General features: G+C 36.1%; 1 protein-coding gene across 16 annotated transcripts in view; it reads left to right on the plus strand.

The window, feature by feature from the left end:
- Positions 1–15168, plus strand: part of ITSN1 (intersectin 1) — a 136325-nt gene that overhangs the window by 29147 nt on the left and 92010 nt on the right. For 14 of the 16 annotated variants that reach the window (XM_065066825.1, XM_065066884.1, XM_065066842.1 and 11 more), the window contains exons 2-4: positions 883–942; positions 5874–5966; positions 7881–7944. In XM_065066825.1, coding sequence (XP_064922897.1) covers positions 915–942; positions 5874–5966; positions 7881–7944 — 185 coding nt within the window. In that variant the 5' untranslated portion in view covers positions 883–914. The remainder of the gene's footprint in view (positions 1–882; positions 943–5873; positions 5967–7880; positions 7945–15168) is intronic. The other 2 variants (XM_065066896.1, XM_065066897.1) reach the window with 1 other exon arrangement.

The raw sequence follows: 15168 nt of genomic DNA on the forward strand, positions 1-15168 counted from the left end.
TCCTGTTGCCTGGAAAACATGAGTGGAATCTAGTTGGACAAGAGGCTACTTTTTCATTGTTTTGTGGCTCTGTTGCTAGCTATTGTCCTCTTGGCTCAAGCAGTTCATGTCAGTCTTTGTGTGGAGTAAGAAAAATGTTTTTCCTTTTTTCTTTAAAGATTAAGTTCTAAACTGTGTAGATAGCACTGCTTTCTTTTCAAATAAAAGCTGACTTAAGAGTATCAACTATCAGCTAATGTATTTTTGCTTGTGATGTCACCTTTAGCACTTTTTCCATTCAGATATGCTTATTAAATTTGTGGGCTAGTTTTGGGGGTAAAGCAGTCTTGAAATCTAGTTTCGCTTTTTAATATACTTTGTTTGAAATTAAGGAACTCTAAGCAAGACAGCTCATTTAATGAATTTTTCTGTCAGGTATAAAAAACAGATCACTGACAATGTTGTGTGATTTCAGCAGTTGGAAATAGAGCCAATATTGCTCTTAAGTAGGAGCAGAGGCCTAACACCCAGTAAAGTAGTACAGCCTTAAGCAGTGTCACAGAGATCTTGTTTGTTGTGGCTTACTTAACCCTCTTCTTTACTACATCACTGATTATTTGTAAATGAAGATTGTTTTGGGGGGACACTCTTGAAACAGAACTGAAATGTAGCTGTTTGCTAGTATGAAAATGCACTTGTGGATGCATAGGATAGTGCAAAAATGAGACATTTAGTTCTCTTGTAAGTAACAGTTCTTGCAGGTAGTATTTATATGATCGTACTTCTTCATTGCCTTTATTTTGCTGTACTAATTGACTATATGATGGTAAGAAAATATGTTGAAAAAGGAAGATGCTGTACCTGTTTGATTATCTGTTGTGTTATTTTTTTTTTCTTTTTCAGGCATCTATTAACAAGCTAAAAGTGACAGAACCATGGCTCAGTTTCCAACACCTTTTGGGGGTAGGTGGTTTATAGTGTATTCTGAAGTATTCTTATACGCAAAAATTCTGCATAAATGTGTTGCTTTCTAAATATGTTCTGTATGGATAGAGTTTGTGGATAGCGTGTCTTTCTGAGATTATAGTTTATCTGATTCGTGATGCTTTTGCAGACCCATTAGAGAACAAACATGAAATTTTGCAGAGGCATCTCAAAAGAGTCAAACAGAAAAGCTGTGCTGGATCCCTTTTTGTGCATTGATCCATTACAGTCCTATAGTTTGTAACCGTAGGGCAGATCCAGGCCACTCAGCCACTGACAGTAGGGCATAGCCTCATTCTGCAGTTAGCCGGTTTTGTTTGCCTGTCTTAAGCTTCCCCATTCAGTCCTGCCTGCGTTTTTTTTTTAATATACTTTTATATACTTTTTTTCAGAGGAAAGTCTAAAATGCTATTTAAATGTTATAAATCCTAACTTTATAAGTACTACTTGTGGCTGAGAAATGGATATGCTTTTTCTTTGAGGATTCTTGGACTTTTTAATTGCTAAAAAGTACAGCAGATGCCTTTAGATGCTATCATTTTAAATATATGTTCCTTATTGTCCCATAACCCATGTTTATATTAGAACAAAGGTGCTGTATTTTTTTAGCTCTCCATTTATGACAAGGGAAGGTGTAGCAACTTGAACTTCAGTCTTTTTGAAAGATCCAGGAAGGGCCCTGGTAATGCAACAGAGACATTACTTTTTGCTATTCCCATCAAACATGTTTTTGAGCCCAGTTTTGCAACCAATCTGCAGTAAGATTACAAAGATAAATTTTGCTCCTGACACGCAGTAACTAGTTTGGTTCCGCTTAAATGTTGCATCTGTTAAGGGCTTTTCTCTGGAGATGCAGATATGATTCTTTTGTGTATGTTTGTCTGTGTGTGTGTATATATATATATATATACACATATAAATATGCATACATACACCAAAAAAAAGTGTGTCTGTATATAAATATATCTGGAAATCTTTGGGATTGGATATAGCTAGGAACTAAATTTGTACTTGGTGTTTCAGTGGGAGACTTCAATCAACACGTGTTGTTCAGAGTATGTTGTTAGAGGAACACCAGTTCTTGTTAAACACAACTGATTGCACCCAGTCTCTGCCAGTCTGAAAAATTTTGAAGCACAACAGAAAGAGCAACTCTTTGCATGTGGTAGCTAGAACAAATGTATCATGGGAAGCTGCCATTCATTGTCTCGTTTATCTTTAGCTCCAGCCCCTGGAATTAAATCTTGTTTGGTGACAGACTTCAGGAGTAAAGCTGGCTACCAAAAACCTTGATCAAATGAACTCGCGGGACAGTTTAATGTAGGAGACACTTTCAGATCATGTAAAAAGTTGTGAATAGCTTCATTTCACGAAGATCTTTCCAGTCTAAGAGAAATCATGATGTGAATGAAATCTGCTTGTTCAGACTGAAGTATTTCCTTTCCTTTAGAGTTTGTGCTTTGCATGCACCCACATTTAAACATGTACATGCATTCTTAATGGAAATCTTGTCTTCAAAGCATTCTCCTCTGCTGTCTTCAGAGAGTTTTCATTGCATTACAGATGGATAGCAGCTTTCTTTTTTCAACTTTATACATTACCATTTGATCTTGCATCTGTTGTCCAGAATCCTGTTAATTCTAGTAGATGGCTTTAGGAAGGAATTCACTATTTCTTCTCAAACAACTTTTCTCATCTGACTGCTCTGCAAAGAGGCAGTTTAAATAAGCATGTGGCTAATGTAGTTTCTGGACTATCTTTAATTCATAATGTGGTGTGAGGGAAGTTTGTTATTACATTAATACTTGAACCAAGTCTACCAAGTAACATCATATCTCCTCTTAGAAGAGTGACAGCAAAAGTCTAAGGTTGTTGTTAGAGGAAACCAATGGTGGAGAGAAAATCTCAGATTTTATGAGGAAATCTGTCATCTTTTTGAGAATGCAACATTTTGTTACCTGTAGTCGCCAATCAAATGCAGAGGAGAAAATTTATGCAGTCTCCATGTTTGGAGAGCCCTCACTCCAAATGTGCAGTATCTAGTGTCCCTCTGCTTGTGAATACCAATAATGATGTTTATGTTTTTATTTCACGTCCTTTCTTTTTGAAGAATCTTTCAAGTCAGTTTGGGAAATGGGTATGGAAAGAGGACCGCACCTGCTATTTAAATTGGGGTGACTCATTGATACTTCAGAACGCAGCTTACTTTAAGGATGACTACTGAAAAAAAAATAAGCATGGTAGGATTTTTGTAATTGTTAGGAAGAATGCCGTCTGCTCGACCTTCTGTTGATTTGTCCAGGAGAAGAAAATGTCCATTTCATATATGAGAGCCCACTGCTTTGCTTTTAATGATGAGGTGATTACTAAGCCATGTAAAAGAAAAGGTGGTCAGAGGGCTTGCTGCTGCATTCAATAATAGCTTGCTTATGAGTCAATTTTGTGGTTTGGTGGTATGTATCCAAATATATTGAAAAGCCCCGCAACTTCTGTGTTAGCATCCAGGATCTGAAGACATGAATGATGTCTTGGTGTTGGGTAAGATCCTGCTTCATGCCCTCACTTATATCTTCTAGTTTTCTCAAATAAAAAAGGTTGGAAACAAGTCAATGCCATCCATACTTTTCTGACTGAAAAGGCTGCTAAGCTTGCTTGGTTTAGCATTGGCTCTTTTGATGTTCATATCCCACAAAGGAGATCTACTGTTTCAATACCAACCAGATCTCCATCTGGAAGAGTAAATGTTGACAATCATTTGTACCAGTTCCAGGGACTCCAGAGAAGAAATCAACAAATTTTGTTTCAAAATAGTTAATAGAATACTTTTTTAGTTACCTTATGCCATAAGAGTTTTTAGTTCTGGGTTTTTATTGCCTTCTTTGTGGAAGGTTAGGAAGAGCTGGGGGTATGTTATGTTTTTGGGGCTTTGGTGTGTTTTGTTGTGTGTGGGAGGGGGTTTTGTTTGGTTTTCTTTTTTGTTTCATTTTATTTTGTTTTGGTGTGTGTTTTTTTTTTTTTTTCCTGTTTGGTACTATAGTCATGCATACCTCAAAATCAGAGAGAGCAAGCCAGCAAATTATCGCAAATTCAATGTTTGGTTGGTTTGTTTGTTTTTCTCTGCCCACATTACGTTAAAGAAATTCTCCCTCTTTGTGTAAGCCACCGCATCTAGCCGTAGGATCTTAGGCTGGAGTAGTCGTTTCCAAAACAGGGATATGTTCATCTGTCCCTAGTTGGCCAAGACTAGTTGGTCTAGTCTGCATATTGGTCATAAAGTTTTAACAGTGTTCATTTCATCCTGTCAAGAGTTCTTGAGAAGATGGGGGAGATTATTGGATATGTGAACTATTGTGTTTTGGGATGTTCGTGCCCAAAGAGGAGTCCTTTTTCAGCCCCACAGGGAGCACAGCTATGAAATCTGTTTGTGGTGCCTCTGTGAGCTGAATCACTAAAATTCTGGGATTTTTGAACTAACTTGAAAATGTCCTGTCTTTGAATCAGATACTATTAGTGTGTCTACTTTTAGAAATACACGGGCTACCTAAAACTGAGGTCATAATTTTTTACCAAGAATGTCTCTCTTCTTTCATTAACCAAGTCTGCCATTTAAAGGAATGTTTTTCTTCTCTTGTCCATTTCCTTTTCTCTCCAAAGTATATCTTGCCACATGAAAGTAGATTTTTAAATAGAAGTAGTTCAGGAGACAGGAAATTCTCATGTTCTTTATAATTGCTGAGTCTGATTCTGCCTCACCCTGCAAGCAGCTTGAAAGACTTGCTGTAAATATTTGTGTACCGTATTACTTGAAGTTTCATCTCTAAGACATTAGTACTGAGACAGAGTGAATGCTAGATCTTCTCTTTATTTTTCTACAAGTCTACATTTTATCTTCTAATATTACTTTGATAAAATAGTGATTGTGTTAACTTGGATACCTTCATGTCATTATGTTCCTATACAAATAGGAGTTACAATAAGTTGCACCAGTGTAATGTACTTCTATGGATGTTGAAATAATTATGTTTTACTGGTTAGAAATTATTGAGACAAACCTGAAACACAGTATTAGGGTGTTTATTTGAGGTCTTGAGTGGAAGCTGATACATGTTTGCTCTAAATATAAGTTATTTGGTGGATGAAAGTGAAATGTCTGCAAGGGAAGTGCTGCAAAAATGGAGGTAAAACTGGAGAAAGCATTGTGGAAGGACAGCGCTGTCGAAGGGTAGTAAATCTCAATATAAGCTAAATATTTGCCTCCAATTCATGAGTATGGTGTGAAGAATCTGGTCTGTGTAACACATTCTTACTCAGATTTCTCATTTTCAGAAGAATGAGGAGCACACTTTGCTGTGCTATTGTTGCCTGTGAGAAATGTTTACTATCTGGTTGAGTCACGCTTCTCCTAGACACGTAAGGAGAAGAGTTCTCTTACAGTAGTACAAAGCTACATAGTATTTGAGGTACCTTTTCAATTAAAAGAACTTGAATTGCATTTCAGCTATATGTGCTCTGAGAGGCAAATGACTTCCTACCCCCTAAATATCTAGTGCTATGAACCTACTGCACTCTATCCTCTAGTATGCTGATATTGTCTTTTAATAGAGCATTTGTAAATTCGATTGCACTTTGAGTAGCCTGGTTGTAACTGAAGATTTGTATGAGCCAGATAATTGAATCGGTGCTCAGCAGTCATCTTAATGAGGTAACACAGTCCTGGTAAGTTCATACATCCTAAATGACTATTTAAGGATTAATGGAGCTTTCAACTATAGGCTTTGGATGAATGGCTTCTGTGTATATGTTGTTTTTAGACATCCAGTATGATATGGTAAAATTATACTCAGAAATAAAAATAGTGCAGTTTTTAGGTAATATTTCTTAATTTTATTTCTCAATTTTTTTTGAACTAGGCAATCTGGATGTCTGGGCTATTACTGTGGAGGAGAGAGCTAAACATGATCAACAGTTCCATAGTCTGAAACCAATATCTGGATTTATCACTGGTAATGAAATAGTTTTGACTTCTAATTTCATTTAATTAAATCTTAACTAATGAGCCTAAATATGTATAGAGTTCCCTATGAGACATTTGGGCATAAGAATTTTAAAAATGGAACAGATATTACTCATTTTATATTCCATTTTTCATATGCTTTACCACATCAACCCATCTTTTCTGTTATTTTCTGATATTTTTCTGATATTTACCAGCTATACAACTGGTTTATGCCACTTGATTTTTCTATAAGTAGGAATAAAATAACTGTGCTAAAATAAAATAAAACAGTTCTATTGTGTAGAGCCGGCTGATAATTAGAAACTGTAGAGTTAGAATTCAGGATGTGGAATCACTCCAATACCTGGTAATATTTATAATGCTTTTAATGTGCTCAGTAAATTAGCTCACTGTACTGAGTCTGTCTGAGATGGAGTTAACTTTCTTCACAGCAGCCTGTATGACACTGTGACTAGATTTGTGACTAAAGTGGTGTTGATAACACATCAACTTTTGTCTGTGGATGAACACAATTTGCAAAGCCTCTCTCCCACACCACCGTGCTCAGCAAAAACTGGGCGGGTGGGAGCTGTTGTCTTCCAGGGTAGCCATTACTCAGAGACTGAGCTTGAGGACAGTGGTGAGTGATGAGCTTTGCATCACTTGTGGTTTTTTTTTTTTTCCTACTCTTTCACTAATTAAACTGTCTTTAGCTTGACCAATATGCTTTCTGAGTGTTCTAACTTCTGCTTTCCCTATTCTCTTCCCCATCCTGTTGGGAGTGGAGGGAAATGAGGAATTGGCAGAGTACTTAGTTTCTGCCTGGGGTCAACAACCATGCTAACACACTAACAGATTAAGAAGTTTATTTAAATAAAGATGTATCGATTTAACTGAAATCTGTTTCTGGAATGCATTCTTTAAACTATTAAAATTGGCGTGGATGACTACTTTTAGAAATGTATATGGAAATATTTATTTAAGTTGTGGGAAGCAAAGCTGCAAGTAAAGAAGTTGCACTACTAAATTTTCATTGAACACCACTAATTTGCTTTAATTTTACAGGCAATAGGGTGCCATTAATAGTTTGTTTTGTTGTATTTAATTTTCTTCAGTGCTGTCTACATTCTGATGCTCATTTGAAATGAAATGTATAGAAGTCTTGTACCTTTCTTGCTGTGTCTGATCCATCAAGGGGATTTCCAGAGTGTGAAATCGTAATCAGATTCTTAGTCTCATCACAGGCATACATGCCTCCAAGTATAAAACTTTTCTGCTACTGTTACATGACAGATATGGTACAAAATACTACTGTTTTTATTGACCTTCTTTGATATTTAGTGCTACTGTTTACAGCTTTCCTCTACAAGCCACAACATTTCCAAGTGCCTAATCCTTTTGTAATTGCTTTTCTACCCTTGCTTTTAATGGAGAGCAGGAAAATTACTTTGAAATATGCTGTTGCTTTCTTTAATGGTGTGTGGCTTATCAGATTCACATCAGGGTGAAGACCACTAGTTTGTGCTAGCTGACTAGCCTTGTACTTCCAAAAAAAATCTCAGAGTTTATATTGATACATAGTCTCTGTGGAAGAAGAAATTTTCTTCTTCTCACAAGGCCATTAACACAGATAAGGGACTGTGAACCATGGGTTTCCCGTTGCCCTGAATGTTTATGCCCAGTTGACTTAGTGTGGTGCTGACTGTTGCAGATTTAAACAATATGTGCTTGTTGGAAATATCTGGTAGGTGTACAAGTGACAAAGTAAGTTTAAATCTCATACCTTGTTATTTATGTGTAGTATTAAGTATTCATGGATTTACTGTTGCTTGTGGTTTAGATATTTTTGAGTCACGATTTCCTCTTTCCTCTTACAGATATTTTTAGCATTTTCTGAAATGATGTCCTATTTATTTTATAGGTGATCAAGCTAGAAACTTTTTTTTTCAATCTGGGTTACCTCAACCGGTGTTAGCACAGATATGGTGAGTACATGGGAGGGATGGGAGAATCGCAGTTATATCATAGTTAAGTTTAGTTGTACAGACTTGGACAGTCACTGTCTTTCACAATATGGAGTTTAAAATCACCTGTTTAGTTCAGTGTGCTTTCCAAAAGTCTATAAGGCAAATGTGCTTTGTAATATGTTTTAGCTGAGTTTTTAAGTTACTAATTTAGTGATTGGAAGTAGCCATCCTTCTACAAATGACACTTGCAAAGTTGGCACTTTGCAACCCTAATTTCAAATTACTAAATGCTTTCAATTTTATTAAAACTGTACTTATACAGTCACTAAGCACAGTAATTACTATTAAAAATCTTCTAATGGGGTATCGTATGCAAGACTTGTCACAGAAAGACTTTGCTACAGAAATTAAGACTGGCATAGACTGTTTCCAGTGTAGTTGGAGATACAGCTTGAAAGCTTGAAATTTTTACCATTCCTTGGTGAGTTTAGACAGATCTCCATTGCTGTGTGTTACACATGACAAACTTTTCTACAGTCTCCCAGTTTTTTTGTGCAGAATTGCAATTGTTTCCGCTTAAAATTATGTGACTGTGCCAGACCCAGACATGCTAACTTGCATAGATTATTCATAATTTACATGTGTTATATTACTACTCAAACTTCTTTTTTGGTACTAGACAGAGTGAAGTAGTATTGTTTTTCATTGTAGACTGGAAAAAGCAGCAGAAGGATGGGTAATTTTCAAAAAATATGTTAACTTTTCCTCTGTTAACTGTTTGAAAGAGAGGGTAGTGTATTGCAGTTCTAAAACCTTTTTGTTGTATTAAGGACTTTTAAAGGGAGAATCTTGCTCTGAGTGGAGAAAGAAGATAATTATTTTCTTGCAAGAAAAACAATTGCTTTGGAAATATGCATGCCTAAAAGAGGGCCCGAATTTACATGACTTTTAAATAAATAGGTTATGTTCTTTTCAAATTATCTTCATCTTACAAACATCAAATCTAGTCTCTACTTATTTGTTGGAGACTCAGTGGAAGCTTAAATGTCCCTTTGGAACTTCCCTTGCCTCTTAATTAAACAAAGAAAGTTTTGTCTTAAACAAGACATCCTTTCTACAAAAATGTTCCGTAGGTATTAACTTTAAATAGGTGTTAACAAAACTAAACAGTTGTAAATAGTCTGACTAAAAATCTCTTCCTCTCCAAGTTATTCAGTTTTTCAGCCTCTTGAGAAGGGGAGAATCATTCCACTAGTTCTGTAGTTGTCATAGAGACAAGACCTGAACTTGTGCATTTTTTTTAAATAAAGCTGAACTAAAACTTATTCATGCTGCCTTTATAAATCATAAAAAGGCATACAGACATCCGTTTCTTGCTGTCTCTCTTCTCTTTTTCAATCACCTGTGAATTAAGCAAAGTAAATATTTAAGTGAAAATCTAGATCACTTGTATATATTCCCAGTTTGAATTAGAATAATAAAGTGGGAAAACAGTTGCGTAGTGGTAGTAAAACTCCTTAAAAAGAAGAAAAGAAAATTAAAAAGAGGAAAAAAAATCCCCCCCCTTATTTTCCCACAACTCGAATGATCTAACTCTTGATCTGTCAGTGAATGTTTATTTGTAACCCACCACAGATTACTGCTGTCCCACAGAAACAATAGAGGTTAGACTGTTTAGTGGCAAGAAGTCCTTTGCAGCCTCCAAGGGACGTCACAGTATTGCAAGACTATATTGAAAAATGTGAATCATTGTCTGCCTTAGCTCCCAGGGGTATGATCTCAAAGTGGCGTACTTGCTTTGTGGATTAATAGCAGCATTTTAATGTTGTCTGTCTAAATTTCTATTAACATTGATATAGATCCATGAGTACTTAAATGGAGGGTGGAGTTCTGGAGTAATAAACCTCAAATCTTCGTGAGAGATACAAGCTGCATAAAACTACTTTTTTTTATCAGTGTTCTTTATTTCCTGAATAGGTGGATTTTTCCTTTTAGATAGCATTTTATTATTAGAAATAGCGAAAAGAAGGTGCAGCAGTCTTTAAGGAAGGAAAGTTGTTATTCTGAGTTAGGGCAACTTGCGAAGCTCTTCTAAATTTCTGATCCTAGAAATATGGAAGTGTATATATGCTGTGGTTTTGTAGTGTTTTCCTATTCTCAATGTTCTACTTATTTTGAATACAATTCGTTACATTAATCTCTCTGCGAGACAGGAGCCTAGCATTTGTTTCATAAAGGGTTACCTACAGCTGTATGTAGACAATCTCATGCTAATACAAAGTTTCACCTGTTCTGTTTAACTATGGAACTTCTTGTATAGAAAAAAAGAATTGGGAAAGGAACTGCAGGGGGGATTGGCCTAATGAGTAACTGGCCAGACTGTTTTCAGAGTTCTGTGCAGAAAAAACAAGCGCTCTGTTAGTTTCCAAACATATTATGAGTGAGAGAATTTTGATTGCAGAAGTGAGCAGTATAAGTATTTTCGCTGTCTTATATTTTAGGTTTAATTAAAACTGAATTGCTGTTTTTATATTGTGAAAATATGGTTTTCACTAGAACATAAAGGAATGCTAGCTAGCTGAAGTACCAGTTAAATGTCTTCTGCCTCAAGAGCTGCTTTGAGAATATTCTGCAGTTAGTGTAATTGTTTTTTAAGATGAAACTCTAAGGAGTATGTCTTATTTTAATTTCTGCTATTAATCATAACTTCCCTAGAATTCATTTTCCTTAAAAATAGTAGCTACATGGTCTTCAGCTTTGAGAATTCCTGTGTCCCTTCTACTTGTCATTCCTTTAAGAAAAAAAAGAAGTCTCTGGAACCTCAGTAGAGCAAATTAGTAGAATTATTGTGGTCTGTCATGACAACTTCTTTACTGTTCTGCCCTTTAAAAGCTTTGGAATCTGCCAAACTGGTAATCTATTAAGAAGCCTCTATAAGTAGGGCTTGAATTGAGACTGCAATGGCTTGGAAGACAACTATTTTTAAGTAGGCAATAATCTGGCTTTCTTCTAAAGCCCTCATAAATGGTGGCCTCAAAAAGCATCTTCTCTGTAGCCAGTCTTTCTGGAATTAAATGAGAACTAAAATAATCAATGCCATCTGTTTTTTGTGCATTTAGAGTTATTTATTTTTTCAGGACAAAAGCCATTGGTTGACTTACCTAGTTCTGGCATATACTTCCCTCACAACCTTCTCAATCTTTCACTCCCACACTTGGACACATTCATGGGTGGCAGTTCCTTGGGCTGTAACTGTTACTATACATGCATTAATTAAATGGCTGATGCGAAAGACCCAATTTCTGCAATTATGGCTGGGTTTTATAACACAGTATGGGATTGTGTAATCTAATATGGGAATGTAACGCTAAATAAATACAGATTTTTGAACTGCAAGGAGGTTTCCTTGTTTTAACACTTGGTGCTATTTTCATGGGAATAGATGTTTTGTAGGATAATCACAAGCATATTTGACAGAAAAAACCTTAGTTTCTGTACTTTGTAAGTGCAGAAATAATCACATGGTGTTTGCATTCTGCAGAAAATAGCAGAGAAAAGATGAAGAGATTTGTAGGGAAAGAATTTTGTCAGCACCCGAAACCTAGCATTGTGATGAAGTCCACTGCGTTCTCTCCCTGTTATAAACACAGACCTGTTCTATAAAATATAATAAATATTTTGTCAATGTTTAATCTGTTTAGTGCTCTGCACTGGTTCCGGTCAGACCTTAAGTGAAACAAATTCAAGAACACTGCATTCTTCCAAATTTCATTAGAGGCGGAACAGTGAAATTAGGTGGTGTTTACTGTCAGCCACTCGCTGCATTTAAGCTGATGGTTATTCAAAAGTTGCACTCTAATCTAACAGCATGACACAGTAATTAGAAATGGAAATTTACTCTATTTTTGCACTGAAGATTTTATCAGACAAAAGCTGAATTTTGTTAACTTGCTTTAAAAATGTGTTTAAATTCTTTAGTGTCTAGATAATTTTTCTCACTGAAATTTGTGCTGTAAATTTAAATAACAAAGCCATTGATGTAGAGTAAATGAGTTGAACAGAAGGTCAGACGTTAAATTAAATGCTACTGCTGATTATGTGACTAGGAGTTCAATTATAAAGCAATGAGACTGAACATCAAAGTTTCTTCTTACTGGACAATTAATATTTTTCTCATGTAGAATGCAAAGACTTAGCATGTTCTAGCAGTACACTCTGTATAATATAGCGCCTGGAGAATCAAGGTTACCTACAGTGTGATATTTACTCTTATTGCATTTTCATGGCCATACAAATGACAGGATGAGGGACTCTGCCTGTGTTTTAGTACTGGAAAGGCTTGCATTTTCTAAATCGAAAGTGTTTGCAGGGGTAGAAGCCACTTAAGTTGAACAAGTAAGACTAATATAAACACAATTTGTGTAATTACTTTGCTTAAATGCAGAGATGTAAGGAACATTGTGACTATTTATTTGAGTTGCTGGTGCCAGTTCGTCACTATGTAGCTGACTGACTTCTCTGTACCTTGGGGAAGGAGTCATCTTTGGGAGGATCACTGTACTGCTTGGAGTGCAGTCAGAGATCTGATAGAATAGGTTTATCCGCACCAATTTCTCTAGCTTTGTTCCTCTGCACATCTTCAGCTTGCTATCTATATAAGCCTGGGTTTTACTGCTTGTTTCAACTGTGCATGTGACAGAAGAATGCCTAAGCGTGTGTTGAACTAAACTTGCATTTAAAACCCCACACGTTTTCCCTCTTGACTGTTTTTTGAATTTTTTTTTTTAGTTGCCTTCAGAAAGCTGTGGTGTCTGCTTGTAAGCACCAATTAAATGAAGCTAATTATCTCTCCTGGTTTTCATTGTTCTTAATACTCTGTAATTTTCTGATGAGGCTTTCTTACCCTTGGTATTCATTCACTGTATGTTAGTTTACTTTCTAGTGCAAAACCCACCCAAGGGAACACTTCAGGAAATACATTTAGCCATTAAGTTTCTGACATTCTAACACTCCAAATACCTTTTCTCTCTTAAATGTTTTGGGTCAGTAAGACTTGCAGCATGTCTTTCTCTCAAGTGAAACTTCTAGAAATCTAACATCACTGTTTTTAGGTGGTGACTAATGATGTTATATGGACTATTTTGGTTTTACAAAGTAAAGGTGTATGAAGAAGAAGATGAAAATATACTGACTGGTGCTGTTCCTTGTAGGCCTGAGTGATGGTTTTGGGCAGCGAAAATTCTACAGCAGGTTGTGGAACACTTCCATGCTATTGTTGAAAAACAGAATGGATCTTCTTAGTTGTCACAGTTAAATGATGAATTCCTTCAAAATGAATTTGGTCTTTTTACAGGAATTTTAAGTTTATATAGACATTTCTGATTTAGAGAAAATTTTAGAGAGATGCAAGCATGTCTTTTTGAGTTTTATACCTGTTTCTTTGTGTAGGAGGAAAATCACTACAAACTGCATATGTAGCAGTCTGTTTGCAGGTTTGCATATAGTGGCTTGTGGCATGTACATGCCACTGGACAGAAAGCCATGATGAAACCTAACGAACTCTTAGTATTTTTATGTCCAGAGAAAGCTATTGCACTTCAGAATAAACAGAACCTGGATAACCTCAATAAAAGAATGTGAGAAGCCTACTCTCTGTTTTAAACTATTTTCTAGAAGTAACTATACCTCTCATTTGAAATATAAATTTTTCATTAACAGCCATTGCAGTCTGTCTTTGTTGCTTAACACTCATAGGAGAGAGGCTTTTTTGCCTCCATTGGGGTTTTCCCACTCATCTCTGCAAGTTGTGTGATAATAAAAACATAACATCTTCCACTTCAGCTTAGCCTGATATAATATCAGGAGGTACCAGTGTGTTACTTGCTGTTCTTGGAAGAGTGATCACAAGCTGAGACTCTAGAGCAGTGATGTTTTGCAAAGAAAAGGAGATTCCCATGCCAAATTGGTATGTCTCTTGGTCTAGGTTTGCGATGCTGGCCTTCCCTCTCCCTTCTGCTGCTGGGACTGCCAGATATGCAGTCCAACTGCTACAGTAGATTTAGGCTTCCAAAGGCTGGTAGTGGGATTAGAGGAAGATTTAAAGTTACTGAAAAGTAGGCAGGTTTTATCTGTAAATTAAACTTCCCCGGGATACAAAGCTTCAAGAAGCAACACATAGAAGTTCTCACAGCCAAAACTTGTTCTTCAGGGAAATATATGTAGTAATTCAACATCTTTCAGGGAGTGGTGCAATGCATACTTTTCAACTGTAAGCCTCAAAGTCTACAGTTTCCTCACTAGACTTTCTTCTTTCATTACTGCTGCCATATTTTCAGTAGTATTATTTAGCCTCATCACATCAAAATTAATGGTTTGAGACAGATAACACTGCTGAAAATGCTGTCTTATAAGTATTGGAAAGGGCTGGAGTTGTCACCATTTTTGAAGTAATACTACTGGTGATCCAAACCAGGGGAAACTGTTATGAGGTATGATTGACCTGTGGTAGCCCTTACTGAGATCTACCTCTTCATTTAGTTTTCCTAGGGTTTTTTTGTTTGGAGTGGAAGGGGTGTCATTTTGTGAATGCTTTTTCACTGTATTTACTTGGCAGTCTACTTACTGAAGTTTCAATTATAAATAACTGTCAATTTATTTCAGTACCTTTTTGATAACTATTCACGTACTTGCATGAAATCTTTCCTTGACAGGGATTTGATCAGAAATAAAGCTCTAGTTTAACTAGACTGCCTGGATCCTTTGTGTTGTCATGACTGTGACATGTAAATGTACGCATGAACTTAGAACTATATATTATTCCAATACTGAAATGTGTACTTAATTCTTCAAATGAATGCAAAGAAATAAGCATAATGTTTTAAACTAAGTTTACAACTGATTACATTATTAATACATGTTTGCTGTTTTATGGTTTGCAATTGCAGGAACTAACATTCTTCTTCCTGCTGCTCTCCCCCCAACCTCCCAACCCTATTCCCTGCTGGGCATGGTTTTCTTAACCATCAAATGAAGAAACAAAAAGAAGACTGTTTAAGTCAGACTACTTTACATGAAAGCCTATTCAGGTCTAGGCTCGATATTTTATCTTGAATACTATTGTTTAACTGAAAACACATTTGTACACTTGAGATGTAATGGTGTTTAGTGAGCTGCACAGATTTAAATAACATTTTATTTAAATTGTAGCTAAAGTACGAATTTGCAGACTAAGTCACTTTGTTC

Source organism: Columba livia, chromosome 1, assembly GCF_036013475.1.
Source record: "Columba livia isolate bColLiv1 breed racing homer chromosome 1, bColLiv1.pat.W.v2, whole genome shotgun sequence".
Lineage (NCBI taxonomy): Eukaryota > Metazoa > Chordata > Aves > Columbiformes > Columbidae > Columba > Columba livia.